Source organism: Miniopterus schreibersii (genome assembly GCF_964146895.1).
Source record: "Miniopterus schreibersii genome assembly, chromosome: 13".
Taxonomy (NCBI): domain Eukaryota; kingdom Metazoa; phylum Chordata; class Mammalia; order Chiroptera; family Miniopteridae; genus Miniopterus; species Miniopterus schreibersii.
In genome coordinates this window covers 29,897,896-29,924,345 of record NC_138113.1, presented here as the reverse complement: position 1 = coordinate 29,924,345, position 26,450 = coordinate 29,897,896, and the positions used below count along the sequence as shown (strand labels likewise).

Here is a 26,450-nt window from a genome sequence, read left to right as displayed (position 1 = left end):
GGCGGGCAGGGCACCGGGCAGGCGGCAGGGCACCCACACTGACCCTGGGAACCTCTGAAGTGCAGGTGTCGACAGGAGGGTGCTTTGATTTGGGGACGGTCTCTGGGGCACAGAGGAGGTACAGGGCGCTTTCCTGACAGATGCTGGTGCCAGGACACTGGATGAAGGGAGCGGATCTCCCAGGGGGGCTTTTAACAAATGTACTTAATTGAGTTCAGCATCTCAGCAAACTGCTTGTTTCACGTCTCGAGCCCTATTAATGATGCAAAATCCAAACTCAACACAGGATAGGTGAGATCGTTTTAGAAAAGCTTTTACCTCACTGTTACATTTGAATAGTGCCTGATGTCCTCAGAGGGTGGTGTTATCTATAATAAAATCATCAGAAAGGTATTCTGTATCCGCTTTAGGATTTGTCTCGATGAACAGACTTCACTGCAGATACAGTACGTAACCATACTGACCAGGCCTCAATGGAAAGTCCTCATGGCCAGAGAGAAGGGCAATGGAATGAGTAGAGAGACCTAAGCAAGGCTTCTGAATTTGGGCTAAAATATCATACACCTTGTAAACTGCTACTGTAACTATCTGTTCTCCTACCCATCTACCTCCAATGCACTCTGAAGAGAAAGGCCGTCTCTTTCCACATTCTGTTAAGTATAAGTTTTTCATGCAGATGTCACCATATGTGTTTGTACAATAAAACTTAATGATTCTGAAGTATTTTAAAATGTGTCAGAAGACTCTATAAAATGCATTTTTAAAAATTTATGATGCTTTAAGATAAACAGAATATTTGCCTTAAATCAGAAATAAAATAAATGTTTAAGAAATCTTAGGTGGCTAAGAAGATACCATGTCAACTTTTAAGATGTGTTAAACAAAAAAGGATTTGACAATAAGAAAAATAGCTTTAACAGCTCAATTACACTGAATTACATGAATGGTATGAAGTGACTAAAGGAGGCACTGTGTGTGCTAGAAAGAACACTGAGTAGGCCTACGTCTTGGTCTGAGTCTGCCCTTAATCAGCTGTCTGCCCAGGACTATACACATCACCTCTGAACCTTAGATGCCTTTACTTAAAGAGGGGGTTGTCCAGTGTGATAGGTAAGGTTCTACCCAACTTTGAAAGTCTCTTTATCCACAGAAAGTTTGTGTTTATGTATAAATGTATACACGTAATAGGTATGTTCCTTTTCAATTTTATATAAAATTTCTTACAATAATTTTACACCATATTGGGTCTTTTATTTCATAAATTCCTACTTATGTCATTGTGGGTGACTCTACCTCACTCCAGTTAGTAAAATTTCATAGATGGCAGCAACATTTAAGTAACACACAATCTTCATTTAGAGTTCATGTCACATTAATATACACAGAATGGAGCTCACAGAACAGTCTGAGCAGTTTTAGCATTGTGTGTATTTTGAGAGGTTAGATGCAATTCTCTGAAATATTTTTAAGTGTACTCTGTAAAACATGTTTACATTAGTTTATGTGTTGAAGAAAGAATACCTAAGTTTAGGTAACTGCTAATGATCATTTGTACCAACTTTCAGAAAGCATATTTAAGGTTCATTCACGTTGTCACATATTGCAGGATTTCCTACTTTTAAAGGCCAATTCGTATTCCATTGTATGCATATAGCACATTTTATTTATCTACTCATCTGCTGATGGACACGTAGGTTGCTTCCACATCTTGGATACTGTGAATAGTACTGCAGTGAACATGGGAATAGACTATCTCTTTGAAATCCTGATTTCAATTCTTTTGGATAAATATCCAGAAGTAAGATTGCTGGATCATATGGTAATATGCCAAGTGAAATAAGCTGTCACAAAAGGACAAATTACCACATGATTCTACTTATATGAGATATCTAAAATAGTCAAGCTCATTGAAGGGAAGGATAGAAGAGTGGTTGCCAGGGGCTGGGGGGAGATGGGGCGTTGAAAATCAAGTTCTCGAGATCTAATGAAAAAAATCATACCCATAGAAAACAATACTGTATTGTACACTTAAAAATCTTTAAGAGGGTAGATCTCATATTGTCTTCTATCAAAATTAATAAAATAAAAAGGCATTTCCTTCTCAAACAATACCTATGAATACTACTGCATTTTCTGAAAATAATGACACTGTTCTTATTTTAGGACACCTCTAAATACTGTGTTCACAAACTGGATTTAAGGTACAGCTCAATGGTCCCTGTAAGATATTCTAGAGACTGTGGCAGAGCAAAGAGCTCTGTGCTCACTGGGCAGTGACCTGCCATGGTGTCTATACTGATATTCCATCCACACTTCCTGTGGGCTCCCCTGTACCACTGGGTAGAACCAACTCTATTTTCACTGCATTTTTCTCTCTGTTCTTGAATGAAAACCCTTCATTCTAGGACTTGGAAACTTAAGAGCTAGGAGGAACCTTGTCACTTATAAATTAAGAAATGGAAGCCTTTGGACCTAACCAGAGAGAAACCCACAGCATCTATTACACACGCTTTGCTTATTTTAAAATATGTATTGCTAGGGAAAAATTGTGACTTTCTGTTCATTATATGCAATTCTATATAAAGAATAAAAATGATCATTAAGGAGATTTCTTCCTCCAAGAAAATGTTTTACATAATTAAACACTAAGTTATCAGCAAAGAAACTGGACACAGTCACAAAAGATATCTGATATACTTGGAATGCCAATTGCCAACTATATTCTTATTCCTATTTATCCAAAGACAAGTAGATATATTTTTAAAAACTTGGGAATAAAAAAAGAATACCTTCTAATCAAGGCACAGTGAGCAAACTCTTAAAACTGAAAATCAAGTGTTCAGATACTGAGGCTAATTTATGCAGTGATGTTAGCTTGTTGTACTGACTTGACCTTGCAAATCAGCTAACATCGTGCAATCAGAAATAGTTTCCGCAGGAAAATGTCATAATTATTTGTAATTGTCCCACTGACATCTAAGAAGAAATTGCATATCCTTTGTGTTATCCAGCCCAAGTCTCAGTCTTACACAAGGATTCACACTACATGAATTTCACTGTATGTTCTTTTCAGTTGTATTTATACAATAGTTGCAACTGGTGGCTCTATCATATCTGTCTTAGCTGTAAATGAAGACATCACTAACAAATACAGAAATTTTATGGAAATAATGCTCTTGAACTGAGATAGATCTATTGTATTCTTTGCATATGTCCAATGGCTTATTTCAAACAATGGATTTTCTTTGCATTAAAGTAATTTGGACACAAAAATAACTGTTTAATTCTATAGCATTTTTCCATTTTACCATCTCTGAAATCAGCAAGAATCTGACATGAAATCATTGGCATCTTTCTTCTTTCTTAATGGTACATATCATAATGGGGCATCCCACATCAGTAACACCTTAGTTTCAATAAAACATGATCTTTCCTAGCCATTTCTTGTGCGGGAAAAATAACAATCTTCATTAATAGAAAATAGCAATGCATTTAAAAACATAAACTTGAATACTTTACACCTTGAAAAGTTTTTTCATCTCTTTTACTCTTAACTATGTAAGTACTATATATTGAAATACACACACGTCAAGTACAGTTGAAGACTCTTGATTTCCCTTCAAGACCACTAACACTCACTTTTGCAGATTTTTAGAAGTCCATCTTGTAATCATGTTTGCATCTGTAGTTCCTCTTAATAAGATAGCACAAGTGCTAGCATTTCAGTGTTAATGGGAGCCCCAGTTCCTACTCACAGGAAAACTAAGAAACATCTTTTTCTCTTTCTTTTAATTTACATTCCCAGTTGCCTCTGAGATCATATAACCATATATAATGTTCACAATCAACTAATTATATTTTTTTAGTTTTTGAAACGGAGAAGTTTTTAGTCAGGGTCCTAGCACAGTCATACTGTGAATGCAGTATAAAAGGGAAAATGGCAAAGAAAACTTGAAAAGTACAGAAGAGCAAAGAAAAAAACTCTACGTAGTACTTTACTTCATGATACAGATAAGCCCTTCTGTCATCATGACTTTGACATCTGTATAGCTGGAGAAGGGAGATAAGTAGGTTCATTTCATTTCACTTCATTTCATGATTTCCAGCCAGCTGGCTGGCCAGTGGAAGTATGAGACAGGCATTCTCACATGCGGTACCTGATGGCCCAAATCATCAGTGATGAGCAGAAGCAGTTTTTTTTTAAATGTCTTCCCAAAGCATATTTGCACTAATGTTTCTATATTTCCTCCTGCACTATAACCAATCTTGTATTTTCATTTAAACTACTGTTTAGTAGCTATTTGAGTTTTAATTTTCCCTTAGTCACTTATGAAATAGAAATAATCACCAAAATGTGGAAAGAACATCAGCGATTAAATGCTCACTTTCATAAAATATTTAAATGCATTGGTGTCTACATGCCTGAAAAGGGGAGCAACCAGAATCAGATTTGTTCAGCTCCTCACAGAACATTTCCCAAGAACCACCGCCTCAAAGGATCTCAGCCCACGGAAATAATTTTATAAGGAAAATATATGGCAAGGCATTAAACCCCAGACAAAGTGCACTTTACATTCACCAGGGAAAAGAAATTAAGCCCCAAAGTAAAAACTGTCAATTACTCTCATCACTTTGTTGTTATATCACACAGAACTTTAGAACATACTGATTTAATTAAAACATGAAGTCCTCAAACTACCTAAGCTTTGTCTACCTCATAAATTAGCAAAATTTTCATTTAAATACGAGTCCCTTCTCTGTCTTCACCAACGACATGCACAATGTATATGGGCAGTGTTATCAGAGTACTTTCTACTTCTCTTCATTTTTCTCTTCTTCCTTCCAAAATTATTTTACATTCTTATTTCAGACACCTGCGTCCTTTATCATCACGCTTAAGAATCTGGATAATATGATGGTCATTATGGAAAGTAATCACACTCCACACTGATGAATGGCTACTTACAAAATGATTTCTATCATTGAAAGGAGAGAATGTAGTTGAGACTTTAAATTCCAAATAAAACGCTCCAACTCAAAGGACACTGACTAGCTGCGAGCTCCCGGAGTCACCCACCTGGGGCAGCATGCGATTCTCTTCCTCCAGCTGTCTGACTCTGGCCTCCAGCTGCCTAACATAGGACAAGGTTGATTCTAAAATTGAAAAGAAAGAACTCACATTATACACACAGGTCTGCTTCGGTGCACTGTCAGGATATTTCTGGCTTGAGGTATCCAAATCAGGTAGTGACCACTAAATCTGTTATTTAAAAAGAGAAAGAAAAATCCCACCATATTTCTCCCCAGAAAAACAATAGCAGATGCTATCGAAACAACAAGCAGTTTGAACAATCGTACAATGTTGAGGAGAATTCAATAAATGTATAAGTGGTGAGACTGTAGGCTTTTGTGTACCACGTAGCCCTCAGAACATTAGGCATCTTGAAGACGCTTGTTTTCTCTTTTCTACTTATTTTGTGCAGTCTGAGCTTTCAGGGAGCTGTCCCACACATAAGACTCTTTTGTAATGTTCATTATAATCAAATAAATTACAAGGTCATATTAAAAATAGAAAAAGCATTTCAAGTTTCCAGCTCCCTTCATTTTCCCAATAAATATTTCAAGTGTTATAGACCAACATTTTCTTCTTGTCACAAATCTATAGATATTAAGACTGTAATTCAGAGAATGGCTATGAAAGAGCTAAATAACATGAAGTACGCTGAATTTTGACTTTCATTTTGGCTGTGTGTGACAGAGACCCAAGTTTCCGCCAAATCTCCAGGTTAATCAGGGGCAAACTTGAAATTGGTTCTTGTTCTAATTTCTTCACAGGCTCAGGTGTGGGCTGAGCTCACCGTCAGCATCATGCTTAGTTACGGTGTCCTAGTGAAACTTGAAGGTTCACAGCTTTACACCTGGGAAGGGGTTTCATTTTGAGGAACACTCTGACTGTAATTATTTTTTATTAAAGAGAAAATATTCAAGCACATCATATAGCCACATAGCTGCCGTTCATTACCCAAGAACAAACCTTTCCGGCCTAGTGAAATGTACCTAATAGAGCGCAGAGCCATTTCCAGAGTAGGCGTTAAAGCAGCAGCCCTCTTCAGGCAAGCTGAACTTAGGATGAACAGTGATGCAAATTCATACCTGATCTGAAATTTATCACGGAAACTCTATAATTTTTATATGGAAGTTGATTATATATGACCGCAATTCTGTATTTGTGACCTCCAAGTCAACATTTTATTTTCTTAAAATACATAAGGACCGCCAGTCCTTTAGTTCACAAATGTATCACCTAAGCTCATCCCTGACCAGTTTATAGCGGCCTGTTCTCACGAATGTTGGCAGAAAGTCCTTATCAGTGACATTAGTGTAACCGCCCACTGATCTCGCACCAGTGGAGAACACAGCCTTGAGTGGGCCTCATACAACAAAGAAACACAAGATGAAGGAAACTGAAGACATTTGCTGGAAATAGGCTCTCATTTTTTAGCTCAATGAAATGTTAAGAGTTTGCTTTACAGGTTCTTCCAAATGGAAAAAAAAAAGTATAAGGCATAAATGAATAACAAAATTATTGGTTTCATAAATCTGCTTTATCCTAGCAAATGAATAATTTGCGGATCATCAAAATGTGAATGCAGATTGCCCAATTTACAGTTTTGCAAGCCCCACTTTCTACTTAGAAAAACAGCCACTTGAGCAGGGCCAATCAAGGGGAAAGTTCAGAAATATTCTATTTAAATGATGTACAAACCCATTTCTTTTCTCCTTTGTTTGAAATTTACATCTTGTCTACGGCCATACCACCCTGAACGCGCCCGATCTCGTCTGAAATTTACATCTTATCTTTCTTGTCCCTATACTACACTATCCCTGAGGCTGTATCCCTAAAGCAGCTGAAATGACTATACAGAGTGATTCAGGCGACTTAAAAAATGCCACTAAATGGACTTTAATTCAGTAACTTGATCTCAGTCACTTTCTCCTTTTAAAAATCTTTGCAGTTTACATATTTGATGTGATGCTTTCACAAAGTTTCTACTTATATTTCAAAAGTTATGTCAGTACAAAAAAGGGGGAGGGATTACTGAATTTGGAAAGCATTCTCCAATTTCTGATGTCAAATTACAGTAGATGAAGTTCAAAGCTTTGTTTCAAAGCATTCACTGCAAATACAGACAAATATAGGAAAAGCAAGGGAATATTTTAGACAGGTAAAATAATGAAAAAATTAGCTTTATGGTGAAGGCAAAGCTAAGGAGAGCTATGATTTTATTCATTCAACACATATTTACTGTGGCACTGGTTTTTGTCAGGCACTGCTCTGGAGTTGGGATGAAAAGATGACCAGCTATTGCAAGTCTTAGGTTTCTCAGAGCACAAATTCCACTTTAGGACTATAAACCCATAAGCTGTGTTCCCCAGGGCCCTGTAGATTGAGGCTCAGTCCTGTCTCTGTTGCAATTATTACTTAATAATGAAGGGATGGAGCAAATGAGGAACTTCTGGAGGTGGGAGGGAACAGGAAGAATAGCTGATGTGCATGTGTAAGTAAGAGAACTCATGCTCTTAGTTGTTTTATTCAAGAAACTGATCATATAATCCATTAATGGGAGTGGAGTAGGCAAAGATTTTTCTAAATATACTGTAAGGTCATTACTTTTGTCCCTAAATCCCTTTATGAAGAGCCACTGAGGAAACCACCCCAATCCTTTGTGAAGTGAGAGAAAAACAAATATTTATTTTGTTAATCCCTTAGGGTTTCAAAGTTTATTTGTTATTGCACCATAGGCTAACTAAGCCTAACTACTGGTACATAACCAGCAATGGGACAGAAAATATGTAAACATTTGTAAATAAAACATAATGGGATAAAGTGTAAGGAGCTCCATACCTTCAAAATATATCATAATCCACATCCCAGTCCTAAGTGATCATTATTTAAAAATAACTGAATAAAATCTTGTAAGAAAGAAAAGGGGCCCCTTCTGTCCCAGAGGAGCATGTTTGGCCATGTCTGCTACAGCCCTTTCCCCATGCTGCTGCTTCCATTTCCTTCCCTACTCAAGGGGCTTCCAGAGTGGTGCCAACTATTAAACAGTTGGCCTTCCATTGCACCCGGGGAACGTGGACTGACCTAAGAGAAGTGTCTGACAAACACTGCCATTCTTTCTACTTACCACATGAGACACGCGCGCTCACACACACACACAACTGAGTTAGAATATCCCATCACTGGAATTGATCTGTAAGGTTTACACCAGTGGCTGACAGCTGTTAAAACTGAGATTCCAGAATGCCATTTTGGCTTTCAGAGCCCTAGAGACTGAGCGTCAAGGCTCCCCCTGAAAAACAGCCAAATACTAAGCTACACTCTACAGAGATGTCCTGTGTATTAAAGACTGACCCTGTCTTCAGGAAGGATATTACCAGTTGCAAGGAAAGAAGGCAAAAAATAAAACGGTAAGGTGATGTGAAGTTCAGTGCTAAATCACATGAAACAGCAGCACAGAAGGAGAGCGACAGCGGCCGTAGTTCTTTGAAAGGAGGAACCTGAGCTTCACGGATAAGCAGCAGTTGGATGGTCAGAGAGATGAGAGTGGAGCCGCAGGAAGGACAAGGGCTGGAAGTGAGGACTAATCCTGTTGTAAACAGGGAGAGGAATCTCAAGAAGGAAGAGAAAGGGAAATACTGGGGAGCGAAAGGAGGAAAGGCCAGGGTGCTCCCACAGTCGGGACCTGAAAAACCAACGTCAAGACACTGTTGTGCAGGCGATGATTTTCATCTCCCCCCAAAAGTTATTTTATTTCTCTTGTTCCTGGTGGGAACCTACGGACATCTACACATTAGAAAAGCAAGGTGAAGCAAACAATACCAATGTGAAAACCCAACCACATTCTCAAGATGCTCTTTGGGTAAATCTCGTTCATTTTTTCAGAGCACAAACCATTTCTCTCCAAGTGTCTCACTTTTCTTTCAACCTAAATGTAAACGTCCACAGGACCTCTTGCAATAAAACAAATGTAAGGAACAGTCATAAGGATTCCACTAAATTCACATATTCTCGATGTTTCCAATTTTAGAACTGGAGTGCACCTTAGAGATTTCCTAAGCCAACCTGTCCTCGGTCCCTCGACTCGTTTGGCAAATGGGAGAATAAAAGCCCAGAAGGCAGTGAACTTAGCTAAACACTTGGCATCAGTCAAATACATTCAAGAGATCTTGTTTCACTGCTGAGACATCACAGTGATTCCCATCTTGGATCTCCTAATCATTAATATGTCAAGCTTCTTACATAGATCGTTAAATTCTAAGGTCTCCCTTTTTCCCTGTTTTTAGATTTTCCCAGATGGATATTTACCTTTACGACAGCTTGATATTTTCCTTAGGCAAATATCCTGGACTTGATTTCACTTCAGTTTACTCGATCACACAAAGCAGCTCTACGTTTTCCTCTGCTAGTTTGAAAATGCTCTGATGAAAATACTAGGCCCTCTTATTTCGCCTTGGCTGCTGGAGCACTGTTTCTCTCGGTCGGCAAACACCCACCCTTAAAGTCGTCCATGAAGGTGTCTGATTGGTGTACATAAACGGTTTATTGTTGGTAGTTGCAGCTGTCTAATGTTCGTCAAACTTCTGAGTGGTTTTGATTAGATGAAGTGATGTCAAAATTTCAGGGCAGAAAATAAAATCTGGTGCTGGTCCATTCCAAGATAAACGACAGCACTCGGGAGAGTGTAAAGAGAACAGTCATCTGGAGGCTCTAGCAGCCAGGGCTTTACAGGTGTAAGATTTTCTGGGGCTAAGAGTTAGTCTCCCCTCAGCCAGAGAGAGTCTAGTGGCACTGACTTCAAATCCGGAGGCAGTCTCTTCGATAAACCCCAACCTCTAAAGACACTGATTGTATTAGCCCCAAATTCATCCCACCAGCCACAGGCTTGCACACATTCCTAAGGAAATTACTTCAGAATTACATTTCAAAAATTATTACTGTTCCAACTAAAAGTGTTTCTCTTCCTCAGGCAAGCAAAGATGAGCCTCCTACTTCAAATTGTATCAGCTCCAGAGTATAAGTGATTGATTACATTTCTCACTATAATTTGATACTTATTTCTTAAAAATCTTGCTGGGATCAGCATTTTCAGACCTGCCTGGACACTTCGCTCAGACTGCGTTACTGACAGAGAATGAATCGGGCTCGGCCGCAGCCTATTATCTGTGAAGTGATGCTCCTGTCCTCAGACCCTTCCTCCGTGCCCACCTGAAAGGAATATGAGGCAGTTATTTTCTGTGCCGTTCCTGCCATGTAGAAACCTGCTCATGGCTACTCACTGGCCTCAACTTCTTAGCTCTGGGTCTCTGCCCACACCCGCCCTGGCCAAACACTCAGTCCAACACCTCTAATTCCTCTGTGCGTGGTATGGGAAACAGCTTCCTAATCATTAGAATATCCAAAGGCTGAAAAATGTGACAATGTACTTCATGTTAATGGAGGTGTTCAGAGTAAGATCAATGAGATTCTGCCAAGATTTCTACCTGTGTATGCTGTCGGGCTGGTCCCCTTAACTCTGAAGTCCAATAATTCTACATTTTCAATTCTTTCTATTCCATGGATTTCTTTCAGTTTCTTCTCAACTCATTTGCCAATACATCATATATTGAGTGACTCAGGACTTCTCTTTACTTACTTATGCTGTTTATTTTCATGTCGTTTATTTTACACACACTTGATTTACTCTGATACCAAGACTTCCTCACTCAGTCGTGATTACCTGCTGTGTGCCAGACACTGTTCTAGATCCGGGGGATGCAACAGCAAGTGAGGTCACCCTTGGTGGCGGTCACATTCCAGTGGGGAAGGCGGACAATGGAAGGCAAACAGGATCTTTTGTGAAGGTGATACGTGCAACAAAGAACAAAACAGAACTAGCCTGAGAGATTTGGGGAGGTACAGCGACATCAGGGAGCATGGCCTGGGAAGAGGTCTCTGAGGGCTCAGATCTGAAAATAAGCCAACTACGGGCGGAAGGAAAGGTGAGTGCATGGGTGCTGGCTGGGAAACCCAGATCCTGGCATCCAGGCAAGACGGGGCAAGTGAGCAGCTGGAGACAGGGATGTCTGTCTCGTCACCGTCCTCTGCTGCTTAAGTTTTTAAAACTTTGTGCGCTTTTTGGCTGTTTACACTTAGACCGAGACTTAGACTCCTGGACTGGTAGTCTTTCCTTGTGGCAAGAACCTTAGCCTATGTTTGGCTGTGCTTCCTCACACCCCCCACTTCCCATCCATTGGGAAATCCTGGCCCTACCTCCAGAACATCCCACGAATCCAACCTCACAGTAGTCTCCTAACAGCATCTCTGCTTCTATTCTTGCCTCCACTCCAAGTCTATTTTCATTCAGTCTATTTCAAACCCACAGCCGCCAGGGTTTTCTTTCCAAACGCTGTCTGAACTTCCTTCCCCATGCACAGCCCTGCAGGAGCTCAATGTTTTGCACCAGGTAAGAAATAAAGTCCTTAAAACGTCCAGCAGAGCCCACGTGGCCTGGCCACCTGGTACCTCTCCCACTTCACACCATCACACCCTCTGCTCCAGCCATGCAGCCTCCTTTCAGTCCCTGAAACCCCCAGACGTGGTCTAGCTTCCTGGGGTGCCCTTCCCCCAAATAGCTGTGTGGCCACTTCCTCACCTCCTACCAGTCTGTTCAAATCTCAGCTTCTCAATGAGACTCACCCAAGTCCACCTCATTTAATCCTGCGACTTGTCCCCATCTCCAGCCCATACTCATGATTCTCCTTCAGCCTGTTGTACTTGTCTTCAAAATACTCGATCACCTTATATCATTTAAATTAACTTGTTCATATGTTATGTTTATGGTATAAGATGTCTCTCCCCATCAGAACGTCAGCTCCACAGGCAGGGATCTTTGTTGTGTGAGTGATGTGCTCCACATGCCTAGCACAGTGTCTGGCACAGTAAGCAATTTATTGAATGAGTCAACCAATAAATCAGTTATGTAGATAGTGCCCTGAGAGGAAATCATAGTATAGGTCTTTTCAATCACTCTGGGCAAGACAGATTTGTATTTAAATGAAGCCTAATGTCAATTCTGTTGTGCCATTTGAAAAACATTTGTTGGAACATTAAACTTTGGATGAAAACTTTAAGGAGGTCCTCAAGCTAAGTCAGATCTAGTCGTTGGTAGGTCATTTCAATAAGAAATCTGAAATGTACTTTCACCAGGCTCCAAAAGAACGTGGTGGGGGGAGTAGAAGGGAATGTAGAAAGACAAACAGATACAAAAACAGCTGTGGGGGATGTGCACAATATGGACTGTTTCTATTACTAATATCTTGGAATATATTATAAAGGCTCTTCAGCTGGATATCTGCTTAATACGGTTTCCTTTTGGTTACAAATACCCACTGGAAGGAATATAAATTTCACCCAGACATTCTCTTCCCAGCCACCCCCAGGAGGGTTGCACTGAGGGCCAGGGGAAAGCACTGGGTAGGTGTCACCTGGGCCCTGAGTGACGGAGGGGCTCTGAGCTGTCAGAGAGCCACCTGAGAAGTGTGGTGGGCAGTGGTCCACATCAAAACAGGTTATGTTTCTTTGTGAAGAGAAAAAAAATCTGACATTTCAAAGGGGGGAAAAAAACAGAGCAATGTGCTCTCTTGTTTATCAAAATTAAATCTAATTAATTAAATCTAATTAATCTACTTAAAATTAAAATGAAGGCTGGCAATACTGAACCGTTTTCAAGACGGCTTTGACAGAAAAAACCATGAGTGCTATTCTCCTAGCCATGCAAGTGCTATATTTTTTGAAACAGTCCAGATTTTGTTTCATTTATTATTTTCTAGCAGAGTAAACAGTTAAAATGCACATCCAAATCCAACGATTTTCATGAGTTAATTAAGAAATCAGAAAAAAAATCAGGGTCTGTGTCCTAACTTTTGTATCAGAAAATAATCATCATAAATTTGTTTTGAGTGTCTCCTCTTTCTAAATGGTGTTTTTAAAATGGAAGAAAATGGCATTTTGTTGCATATTTGCTATCATCCACCTGCACCTACCCCTTGGGAATTGGCACCATTGCTCTCTAAGTTGGAGACTCGATGTGGAAGACCTTTTATTTAACTTATTTCTGAGCTGCTCTAGCACCAGCACAGAGCTATGAGCTAGAAGGTGCTCAGCAACTTATTGTCGAAGGTAGGTACGCACAAATGTCGTCACTCTGTCCCCAACTGCTTTCCTGCGGCTCAGAGTTCTGTGCTCCCAGGACAGTCAGAAGCAGTCAACTCAAAATGCAGTCAGACTACCACCTAGAAAACACACAACAATCAATCTAAAATGAAGACTGGCTTAGAGGAACTTCTTGTGCCCTAAAATTGCCTTCACTTTTACTGTTTCTTTCGAAAGCATCAGCCCTGCAAAGGAGGTGCTAGGTACACGGCAATAAATTGGACTGAAGGACTGGGAGCTACAGGGAAAATATTTCAAACTCTAAAGGGCTATTTAGCATGCGGACCATTTTAGCAGCTATTTAGGGTTAAAATGTGTCTTTCTACGGTGACATTGCTGCTGTTGTCTTTTCCCCGAGAAAATAACTGTCTTTTCTAAGGCCAGAGAATACAACTGATGTCATTTTAATAAATGTAACAATTCTCTTAAATGTGGGTGGCCCCCTTCTAAGTGCATCTGTCCATATTGTCAATGAATGCACAAGGGAGTAAATCTGTAAAAACAAGATTTCAAGAGAAAGTAAACCTATAAAAATGTATTTTCTCTTAGGATAGTTATTTTGAATTTTTATGTATATTTAGATGTTTTAAAAATCCTATATATAGTTGTTGTTTATGGTCATACTTTCCAGCAAAATAGAAGTTTCATCAAGTTATATAACAAAGCATCATTAGTTTAGACTCCATCAGTTGGGAATTCATAAAACTTTCATTGATTTTAGCTTATAGATACTATCTGCACTACTATGAAACAAGAGTTGGCAAAACAAACCCAAAGTGTAACAATTAAGAAATAGTTCCCCTACATAAGAAAATCGAAGTTTTCACAGTGGTTTAGCGTTATATAACCACACATAAAATGTAGACAGATAATGGATGGATCTAGTTAGTTAAGATAAACACACTGGGAAAGACTATATACTTTGAAACATTTTTTTGTATGTTCATGATTTTAGTATATTTTTCAACAAGTACTTTGTAATCACAGTCACAACATATATTTATATTGAGCACTTACTATGTGCTAGACACTCACGTGCCACAGACTCCACTGAAAACAAACACAAAGGGCTCCTCTACTCAAGGAAAGTTCTAGTAAGGAAGACATACAGAAAGACATGTGTACACAGACACATAAATAAGTACACTGTTTCTCTGAACAAAAGAGTTACTAGGCAACAACAGACTAATCGATTTGGTCAAGCAAGTAAATCAGATGACAGAAATAACGGCTAATAACTTTCACTTGATTGATCATGTATCAAGCATTTTGCTAAAAAGGCATATACATTTTTCACATTAATGCCTTCAATCCTCACTGCAAAACCAAGAAGCAGATATTATCACCACCATCTTGGAGATGAAAGACGGAAGGCTTAGAAATGTTGAATGACTCCTCAAAGTCACAAAGCTGGTTGAGTTCAGTTCTGGAACTCAACCTGAAGCCTGCCCAGAGAAGCCCACCATTTGCAGCACTATGAATGCTTCTCACTGCCAGGGAACACAGGCCCTGTGATGAGAAAGGGTGAGGGCCATATTAAGCAATTATCAAAGGATCTGATGAGCACCAACAGTCCAATTAACTTCAATTCTCTTCCTGATTATACTTGAGCACTGTGCCATCCCTCCACTGATGCATTTGGTAAAAGAATGAAAACTGCATCTTTCCCAGGATGCAAATAACATTTCTCCAGTTCGTATGGTGGTGACTTCAAGTAAACAAGAGTCAGCCAAAGGGAAAAGAGCAAGTTCCACAGTCGCCAGCCACCAAACCATCCCAACCAAGGTGCATGGATGAAGCTAAGTCAATAGTGGGCTTAATAAATGCCAATGGCCGTTCACAGTGCAACCTTGGAAAAATTTCACAAACTTGTTATAACCCACATCTCAGAAACCTACAGGCTTGGAAGAAAATGCTGGGCAAAGGCAAAGGACAGTGTCTTCTGGCTTGTCAATGTCTAATTTTAGTTTTTGAAGCAGCTGCTTTTCTGAATCTCTCCTGGATTCTCTCCCAGACATCTGGGGAACCAAGTTATACGTTCACTCTGCTTCATTTAATGCCATGGCTGTGACATCCTTCCTGGTGATAACGGGAGTACTGGATGCATATAACCAACAGGAGTAATTATAGGCATGTGGAGAGAAGTTGGTTATAAATATTAAATATCTCAACATACTGTATTTAAAGTAATCACCCTTGTCCACAAAATCCTATGGATTCTGACCGTATCTATCAATACTTCTAATACATGAGAAACTGGGGTGGATACAATAAACTTCTACACTTCAAATAACAGTAATTTTCAAATAATGGTTTCCCAAGCTCCGCCTGAAATTATACACACAACAATCGAAAGGATGTTTTAAATTCACTTTGGCCATACAATGAACCTATTAAATTCCGTCCTGCTTACACTAATTTGCACATTGATTATGTATTACCCTGGAAATGGTATGTGCTCTATTATAAAACAGCATTCTTAAATCAGTGATTTTTATTCACCCTCGCAAAATACAAGCATGTTTCTTTTAATTTCAAAACAGATGGAATTGAAAATCTTTAAGTTTTCAATTGAGTTACTTCTTGTCAGTGCAGAATCATTCTCACTGTTTAAGGAAAACCTTAAACTGTAAATAGGAAATGTGCAAATGAACAAGTGAAAGAAGGAACAAGATAGACTGTGAACGCCATGTCCTTAAAGAAGGGACCGTAAGTTATCCGTCTCTATAACCCCAGGTCGGCACCAATATTAAATCCCAGATCGTCGATTCCCGGTCAGGGCACATGCCCGGGTTGTGGGCTCGATCCCCAGCCGGGGCTGGGCAGGAGGCAGCCGATCAGTGACTCTCTCATCATTGCTGTTTCCATTTCTCTCTCCCTCTCTGAAATCAATAAAGACATATTAAAAAACAAAACAAAAACCCAGATAGTTGTGAAACTAAGGTGCATGCCTCTTGAGCATGAAAATAACAACCTATGAGTATTTTAAGAGCTAAAAAAGTCTCTCTATATAAAGTTCAAGTCTATGAGAGCTGAAAGGAAATGCAAGCAGTTGACTTTAAGGAAGAAATATAACTGTGAATAAAGTAAAAGTACAAATAAGATCACAATAAAAGCATTCCTCTTTAGGACCAATTATGATTTAAAAAAATAGTATACCTGGTCCCAAATGGCTTGAGGAAGGCATTCTAATTAAATAATAATTAAATGGTGTTTTCACACACTTGGGAAAATCCCATTCTAGGAAGATACCTCAGGGCACAATGGCTTCAGGGAAGCTGGCCAAAGAGGTGGCTCCCCCGAGTATCCCTTCAATTAATAATTAACAGTATTCTATCCTGGCTCCTCCGGGAGTACATGGCTATGGGGTCACCGTCACTGCTTAAAGAGAATTACGAGTCTCTTTTCTCCCTGAGAGTAAACAGTTATGGAAGAACTTATAACAATGAAAGGAAGTGGAGGATCTGCTAAGAGAATTGCTTATACTTACACCCTTCTGCCCTCTGTGGACAGCTCAGCTTTCTGTGTTTGCACCAACGACTCAACCAGGCCTTCTGGTTGAGGCTACTGACTTAGCAAATATGCTGAGAAAGGGTTTTTCAAGTCATATTAGACCCAGGAATGGGACAAGGTGAACTGCTTTTAATTTGCAGTCTGTCCTTAAGAAATACCCAGGAACACTGAGTTGGAATAAAACAATAGGCCCGTGGCCCATGTAAATTCAAATCCATGAAAAATGATGGACACTTCTCACATTTACAAATGTGTATATCTTTCAATAATGACCAATTTAACCAACTGACCTATAGGTAAATCTTCTTAGCCTAAATAACAACTCAAAATTTATTTTCCTATTGTCTGTGTGGGGGTTACTGAGAAGTCAACATTCAAGAGACAATGACTTCTCTTATCCTATCACTTCTATCAAGCTAAGAATTTAGCTCCTAATATACACAGAGAAAAATGAATTACTTGGAGGAAATGCATATAATAATTACGAAGATAGTGCTCCTCAATTCTGTGGGAATAAGAAGAAATCCGCCATTTTTTATAGAGGCCTAGGAAAGAATTTGCTGTGTGACCACCACCATCATTGCATTCTTGACACATCTTGAAAGGGAAAAAAAGTTAGCTCAGTCAAAACCTCCACAACAGCTCAAAGAAGGCTCTACCCCAAGAAGGGGATATCAGAACTTTCTCAAATCCACAGGGTCTTTAAGGAATTGCCTGGTATGATCTTCTGCTCACTCTGATCTAAAGAGTAAGCAGATGGTACAGTAGCTCAAAGTTAACTTCGACACAGAACCTAGAGCTCTAGCCCTGTCTCCTTTACAGTGGCTGGGTTGGGCCTCCATTTCTTACACTTTCAGAAGCTAAGTTCTATCCGGCTGTTTAGTGTCTCAGCTCCTGAGATCAATGCTCACTGCCCAATCTTTTGTGTGTGGGGTCCAGTGAATTCCCCAGCCAATATCCCGGGCATTTGACAGGGCACTTGGTCTTCTGCATGACTTCAGCATCATAATGGTATCAGCTGTGCCCATTATTTCTTAGTTTATTCTACTGCATTTTAGTCTACTTTTATCACCTGAAAAGTACATGCAATATTTAATTGAAAACAACATTTACTGAGAGTTAATGTATTTTTTAAATGTGGTCTCTTAAAAGTTACTCTTACATAAAAGCTATACAACTTTAAAAGTCTATGAATTAATTCTACTGCATTATAGATTTTATGTATTGTTTGGTGTTTTTTTAACGGTAAAATAGAGCATGTCTAATCCAGTCTTAGGATATTCTTTGTTGGACAAAGGGTTATAGTCTAGGGCCAAAAGACTGCCTAAACTCATCCTGATCTGCTGTACTATTGAGAGAGCCTGCCCATTGTGGATGCTTTTAATTTGCTCTGATAATCTAGGACCAGGCATCTTTCCTGTTCATTTGCTTCCACTAACTTAAACTAGCAATCTTCCAGACAGTTCCAGCTTTTATCTGACCCTGCTCTATCTGTGCAATAGCCTTCTGAAGACACTCATCTGGGATCCGGTATAGACAAGTAGTTGGAGCGTGGATGCTGGGGCCAGACTGCCTGAGTCTGACTCCTGGCTCTAACCCCTACTTTGTGGCCTTGAACAAGTTATTAAACTCCTGGGCCTCAGTTGCCTCATTTGTAAAATAATTAATAACATTGCCCACCTCACAAGTGCAGGATTAAGTGAGTTACTTTGTATAAGGCACCAGGGACAGTGCCTGCACACAGTGAGCCCCACCTATTATTATCACCTGCCCCCTCCTAGTGCTAAATGTAGTTTTGATACCACCGCCTCATCTCTGGCCCTCTGCAGGGGAGCAGACTGCTTGCTTTGCTCTGCCCTCTTACTCCAGTGCCATGATGGCAGCAGGCCTGTGCTCAACGTCTTGTGATCTCGGCCTGCCCCATGCAGGCCATGTGGTTTTCAGCTGGGCGTCCCCGGCTGTTCAGTCTCACTAACAGTGGCAAGTAATAGCAGCGTCCAGTGACTGGGCCCTGACCACTACATCGCGCACTGAACCTCAGCAGAGAGAATCTGTGAAATGGGACTGAAAACCAGATGAATACAAATGGAAAGAAGATTCAAAGGAAAGACAAAGCCTGTGTTTTGGAGAAGCACTGACTAAATGACTGAATGTACCCAACATACGTTTGACTAGAGTTAATAAACTGACTACTTACACACTGATGGTTAATAAACAATCTGTGTTTAGGCCAAGCCAAAGGTCACATATAAACAGTACATTTGTTTATTCAACAAATATTTGAATGTCCCAGATACTGGAATATAATGGAGAACAAACAATAGATAAGAAACAAGAATATAAATAAATGAAATCATTTCAAATGTACTAAGGGGGATGAAGGAATGACTATAGTCAAGAAGGGCCTCTCTAGGGAATTGACATTTAAATTGATAAATATTAAATAAATGAAAGCCAGCCTAGTTAGAAGATGGGCCTTCTAGATAGAAGCAGCAGCATACACAAAGGCCCTGTGGTAGAGATGAGCAGTTTTTGTGTTTTTTTAATAGAAAGTACAATTAGAAAGAAGAGGGTAAAGTATCAAGTCCGTATCTGCCTCAAACCAGCTTGGTGATTAGGGTCTTGTGATCCCTTCCAGCTCTAAAATTCTACAAATCTCTATAGGAAATGATTTACTGATAGGCACAGATAAGGCAGAATATACTGGCTCTAGCACTTCGGACTGACTCTACAAAAATGCCAGAGGAAGGCATTTCAGTAGATGATATGCATAGTCATCAGCCTTCATTACAAGAACAAAGAAGATAGATTGAATCTTAGAAACTCTGTGGTGATCTGGTTATTCAAAGAAAGAATAAATAGTCATGGATAACGCCCCATCCTCATAGCAAAAGGACTGCAGGACTCAAGGATGGAGATGGGATGGATGAGTGGGAACTGGAGACTACAGTAACAGTCAAGCAAGCCCATGAATAACTTGGGAGTTTAAAATATTATTTTAATTCCTTTCTAAAAACTGAGATGGAGATTTGAATGTTAAACTCTGCAGGGGACTCTGAAATCAACACCCTTTTCAAGTCCCTTCTGAAAAACTCATTTCCAATTATGAGCACAATGACAATGTTTCAGATGAATTCCCTCTTAATGAGGAACGAGAGAGTTGGAGGACATTTGAACGGGGTTGCCTGGCTAAGTATTTCATTTGCCACTTAGCTTTGCGAGTCAGGATAGACAGCCATAGTTCAGACATTCATATTTCTGAAAAATGGTGTGCTGTTTCATTTGGAAAGAAAATTTGGGGAAAACGTTGCATCTGGCAATGCCAACCTCAGCATTGGGACTGCTATATCCTGGATGGTGTAGGTGTTCCTCAGTACAGAAGGTAAACCTCCAGTCCACGTGGAGTTTATTTTGTGAAAATATCTTTACGGATAAATTGCTCAAATGGATAGCCTGGAAACCATGGCAACTATATATTTTAATTAAAGTTTGCTTCTTGGAAAGAAAATATTAACTAATTGGTGCCTACAAGTCTTAGTTGAATTGGCTTAGCTTTGGGAAATACAGGCTTTTAGTAACAGGAAAAGAGAAATCTTCCACTTCCCCATCTCCCGTTTACTATAAGCATCTCTTATAACATGAGAGCCCGAGTTAATTCTCCAGTATCTGCAGCTAAGATTCGTTCTGTGAATAGAAAGTCCACTTTAATACAAACAGAAGAAAAACTATGACGGTTTAGGAATGTTTTTCCCGACATCATTGGTGACACACACACACACAGAGAAACATTTTAAAAACCTTTGATAGCTATCATTAATACTTTCAATTTACTGAATGTTAATGACATGTTTACCATAGGAAAGTGACAGTTTGCCATTTGGTGAATAACTGCCTGAAACAGAAGTGGGAATCTTTAATCACTCATTTACTCAACAAAATTTACGGGCAATCAACCATGTGTCTGTAATGAAAAAAAAGAAAAAAAAAAAATCAAATCCTAATAGAGTATATTTAACAGAGCAGCCCCTTACTATGTGCTTTCTGGACACTTTTATCTTCACAATAGTATCATCACTATTCAACAGATAGAATGGGTGGGATCTAGCAAAAGGTTAGTGACTTTTTCCAAGCCAAGTACTAAGATGGTTGTCTGCACCTGCAAACCAGTTCAAGGCTTCAAAAGAAATGACCAGTAGCTTCATCAGTAGCCTGTCAATTTGTAAATAACAAAGCCAAAACCAAAACTCAGGTGAATCGCTGGACTGATCTTTCTAGTCACTCGGTAGGACAAGGGCCCTCTGTGACCCCGTGGACCAAAGTCAAAGCAGAACCAAAATTCTGAGGTTCTGTCTAAATATATGAGAAAAGCAATCCAAGCTGGGAACGTGTCAATTTTGCCCCTGATATTCAAGAACAGGTTATAAGAGAACCATATAAGTGTCCACGTAACGATACAAGTGTCCTGGAAAGGACGGATGGTTAAAAGCTATCCAAACCAAACTGGGCACTGAGGCAGTTCTTAGGATGATGAAAACTACCAACATTTTATTTGAAATTTGTCATCTCATTGGCTGTCAACTAATTCACATCTCGAAGTTCTTTTAACAAATACGTCTCAGGAATGTACTGTAGCGTTATTGTTTTTGCTATTCACATTGCATTCCCTTGTCGCCACTCTTTCTGGTCCCAGGTGTTCCCACACCAAGTCCACCATGGAGCTGACTCCCTCCAGCTGGTCTGCGCATTCCCACCATGCTGGGAAAGTTCCCACGAAAACCCAGCAGGGAAGCTTTTTCAGGCTGTGGTCACTGCACTTACAGCCATTCCCCCAGGTCCTGCGCATCCACTTGCCACCTCAAAGAGGGAGTCCACATTATCATCTCGGGAACACACACCAGGGTTCCAAAGTATTTTATTTGAGGAGGTTTTATCTGCTTATGCTGTTGCTCATCTAAACACTGTCCCTTTTGTTTGCAAAATCTACAAATCCCAACTGTCTTTCAACAGCTGCCCTCAAGTCCTTTCATCTCAGCAGAGCCTCCTGTGACTAAGTTAGCTTGTAATGGTCACTCCCGTCCCTGAATTCAGACCACACTTTCCCTTAACTCAATGAAATACTATGTAGATTAATACAGGATTCCACTAATGTATCCATATGGTAGTCTAACCTCCCCAGTTGCATACGTTTCTTGAGGGCAGGAACTTGGTTGAAAAAGAAATCCTACTAGAGTATATTTAACAGAGCATCCCCTCGGTCTGGCACAATGTTAGACATGTGATATAAACTACATAAGAACTTGCTACTTGAGTAAATATTTTTAGTCTTAAAATCATTACCATAACTAGATTCGATCACTAAAAAAGTCACATTTACTTCCACCAAGTTTATTTTATGAAATTTCACCATTCCCAAAGGCTGCCGGGGGGGGGGGGGGGGGGTGTCAAGCTGTTCTTAAGTTATTTATGCTAAATGCAGTCTGAAAAAACAATTAGTATTTTTTCCTACTCTTGATTACAAAATGTTTAAACAGATTGTATTTAAGGAACTACCTCAGCCAACCCCATGGGAGGTGGGGTGGATGGGCAGAATTCCAAAAGTTTATTTGTAAATCAGTTGTTTGGAAAGAGGAAACACTTTCCCAGCGACAGAAATAATGCTCTAACGTGGGGATTAGTTTTCCAGAAGCCTGCAACAGATGACGTACAAGGGGCTGGGAGGAAGGGAAGCTCTAGCCAGGGGACAGAAGCAGGTCTAGGAAGGCTGACTTTACCCCCAGGGCCAACGCTCTGGGGGTTGGGGGGGGGGGGCAGGGACACAAATTCAAGCACTGTGCACACCTCTTTTTCTGTGTTGTATCTGGGAATCAGGGTCCAGTGCTCCAGTGCCGGGGACAGGAAATCCCAAACAGCAGTAGAGTCTCCGCTATAACGTTCAAGAGGAAAGACAGGAGCAAATACCAAGTTAAACTTGAAGGGCAGGGGCCGCTTGTGGTTACCCAGCTGGACAGGCCATTTATGTATCAACAGCCTCATAAATGAATGGTAGACGCACTTGAGGGTATGTGCAAACGACAGGCATCTGCGAAACCACTGAGCCCAGTCTTTTTCAATGCGTGTGCTTCTAAACTCTGGATTTCCTCACCAATGAAAAGCTGCTCTGGGAAAATGCCATTCCATGGTCAATCGGCTTGCAAACCACTAAGCTAAACAAATTCAATCAAAGGTCACCACCAGCCTTTAAGACAATAGTGAACATCGTAAATCTTGGCAATGTTGGGGAAAGATACACTAAGCAACAGTTCCAAAACTGTTTTAAAACAGAATGCTTTTTGCAAAGGACAACACTATGCAGGTCATGGGTTGGAAAAAAAAATTTTTTTTTACAGATGAGGTAACTGGGGCCTAAAGTAGTAAAATAATTCCTTGAGATAGTGTGGGGTTAGGATGTGAAAGAGAAGGGACTAGAACTCAGAGTGCTCCTACACCAGGTCGGTATCCTTTCTTCTACAGTAACACGCAGCTTCTAACTCCAGCTCCAGCCACAGGCTCAATCCTGTCCGGCAGCTGTGCCCTCACCCCATGTGCTCTCCTCGGGATCCTGAGATTCTGCCTTCCCCCTTCCTCCATGCCTGAATGCCCAGGCTCATTCCAGACTGCCCCTGACTCCTGTCCCTAATCTACTCTACTTAATACAAAATTCTGTTTCAACTGCCAGTTCACAGGGATCTCTGCAGATTACCTGCCACCAGAATCCCCATCACAACATGGCTGGTCACCAGCCAAGACATGCCTGCTGCTCTCAGTGGGCCTCTTCAATGCCAAGTCCTGCTTGCAGCAACACCTGACTGGAATGTCCCCCAGAGCCACCGAGGGGCCCAACCAAAGTCCCTGCCCTCCTTGTGAATACCTGGTACTCACGTCCCACCCCTGTTCCTCTGCCGCCCACCAAGCTGTTTGTTGCCACAGGCAACATCTTGTACCAGTGTGGGTAGGACAGCCTTCTGCCTCAGCAAGTGTCCATGGCAACCAGATGGGGCCAGCTAATAGAATTAAAGTCCACAGATAATTCCCCAAAGTTAGCTTAGCCGATAGATGATTTATCAGAGCAGTGAACATTTGGCAAAACTGAGTATACTGGGCTCCAAATCCTCTTTGTGGCACTACGGTCTGCTGGGCAATGACATGGCTTAAAGTGAGAGCCTGGGAAGGAGAGGCACCAGTCCCAGCCTTGCCTGGACTAGAGAAAAAACACTGCCTAGGAAATAAAACAAGAGAGGGCAGGATGCAAATCAGCAGCTCAGTCCTAGTCCCACGTCAGGTTCAACTAGATTTATCAAGGGCCAAGGGTGCGCCAGGTAATATAAGGAATATAAAGAAATATAACACACGTGAGATTTGTACAGGTTAGTTGGGAACATAAATGTGAAGTGTACAAAATAAATATGATTTAAATGACTATGAAAATAAAAATCGAAGACACAGAGTCATCACCAACAGCAACATGATTATTGCCAATGGGTCATACAAACAGTAACAGCCCTGAATGTTCAGAGCAACAATATGACAATGCCTCATCTGTGGCCATAACAGAAGACTCAGGATGCAAAAGGCAGTAAGATCACCTGACTCATCCATCCTTCCATAAAATGGGCACGTTAAAACCTGACCTATGGGAGGATTAAATAAGATGGTTCATATCAGGCATTTTAGAAGCATCAAGAGCTCTACAGCCCTGGTCAGGAGGCTCAGTTGGTTGGAGCACCCTCCCATGCACCAGAAGGTTGGGGGCAGGTTTGATTCCCGGTCAGGGCACAAGCCTGGGTTGTAGGTTTGACCCCCAGTCAGGGCACATATGGGAGACAACCAATCGATGTTTCTCTCTCATATTGATGTTTCTCTCTCTCTTATGAATAAAATAAAATTAAAATTAAAGATAAAATTAATAATAAAGAGCTCTACAAACTTAGTTATCATGCTTTCGTATTTCAGGATTAAAACCTAGACTAACAACACTATCCTTTTTATATAAAACTCAAGAAATATCATATCAATTTGTTTCAGAACTTGAGAATATTGTCAGATTTCCAAAATTAGAGGTGAATGTAATTAGCACATAGTAGGCACTCAATAAATGTCAGACAAATGAATGCTAAAATGAAAATTTTGTATGGATAGTATTTCCTTTTTGTCGTTAAAAATCCTTAAAATGACTTTATAAACTGAACAATTAGAGCAAATTATGTTTTCCCACAGAGACTATTCTGTAATTGGGTGTTTTGTTCTGACCAAGGATTCAGTATTACAGCAATCACAAATATGATCTACAATTTCATAAAAGCAAAAATAACGTAATCATAAATCTTTATAATCTTGTAAAGTACTGAAGTTATTCTTCAAATCCTAGAATACGGGCATTTACGCACAGTACACATTGGTTATACAAAGGGCCCTAATGCATCATACATTTTACCTATATTACAAAATGCAACCCTATTATATTATAAACTCAAACCCAGACTACTGTGGTAACTGTAATATTAAATATTTAATTAACAATGATTTTCTTGCTTTCTTAGCACTCTCTCCAGGTGTTCACACGTAGTCCAAGAAGTTCTGACTTAGACCCCCATTTTTCTTCTGATAAATGTTGCACAGCAAACAGAGGCATTCTAAGTCATTTCATCAACTGACAGCTGCCAGTTCAAGGAAAAGGTGATTGGTAAATGTTTACTATTGATAATTATAGTGTGGTGGTGTTTCAGCACCTCAAAAATTAGTCTGTAGGTCACCACAATGCTTCTCTCATTTTCTACTACCTCCTGCTTCAGTCAGATAGAAAAAGAGATGTCCAATATCACACTGAAAGTCCACCATCACACCTAAATGGTGCCTCACCCTCCTTACCTTTTGCAGTCTTCAATTGATCTGAACTCCTGAGTAAAGCAGTGCTTCTCAAACATTCCTGCGCATGCACATAACTTGTGGATTACTTAAACTGTCGATTTTGGTTCAGCGGGTCTGAGCTGGGCTGGCCCTTTCAGAGTAAGGTATTATAGCACTAGGGATACTCAGCCCTGTACCACTGTGAGGCCTCGAGCAAGTGAACCAGCCCTCTGAGTTGGTTTTACATCTGCAAAAGGGAAATTCCGTTGCTAACATTTTTGGAATTGTTGTAAAGCTAAACTGAACTCACACAAAAGCTCTTAGCAAGGCGCCTGACACATAGATTCTCATAAAATGTTGGTTACCTTCACTTTTATCACAAAGTCATTAAAAACAACCACAACCATGATTAAAAGATCATTAGCTTGAGCTTTTAGACACAGTCTCAAAAGGACTCTCACCAGAATTGCTAAAAGCCAGCAAAAGCCAACACCCTACATTTCAGCATTGATGGAAACTGTCGATAGAGAAGGGCCTTGAGACCTGAGGAATGTGTGAACTATGCAGCGTGGACGAGAGCAGGAGGGAAACAGGAAGCAGTCAGAGAGGAGGGCTGCCCCAGATGACTGCCTCTGGAGTTTGGGCTGCAATTCTAGACATTTTTAAATGCTTAACCATATCTCCAGCTTAAAAATATTTAAATTATTAGGAGTCACATAAATTTTGAATCTAGCATAAATCCCTCATTCTGAATTTTCAATACATCAACTTGAACTAGGCAAAATGTCCTCCTAAC

At 40.2% G+C, this 26,450-nt stretch overlaps 1 protein-coding gene across 7 annotated transcripts in view; it reads right to left on the bottom strand.

The window, feature by feature from the left end:
• CCDC85A (coiled-coil domain containing 85A) overlaps nt 1-26,450 on the bottom strand; it is a 147,466-nt gene that overhangs the window by 32,437 nt on the left and 88,579 nt on the right. For 6 of the 7 annotated variants that reach the window (XM_081155947.1, XM_081155946.1, XM_081155944.1 and 3 more), the window contains exon 3: nt 5,078-5,154. The exons of the other annotated variant lie outside the window; for it this stretch is intronic. In XM_081155947.1, coding sequence (XP_081012073.1) covers nt 5,078-5,154 — 77 coding nt within the window. The remainder of the gene's footprint in view (nt 1-5,077; nt 5,155-26,450) is intronic. 7 annotated transcript variants of the gene reach the window in all.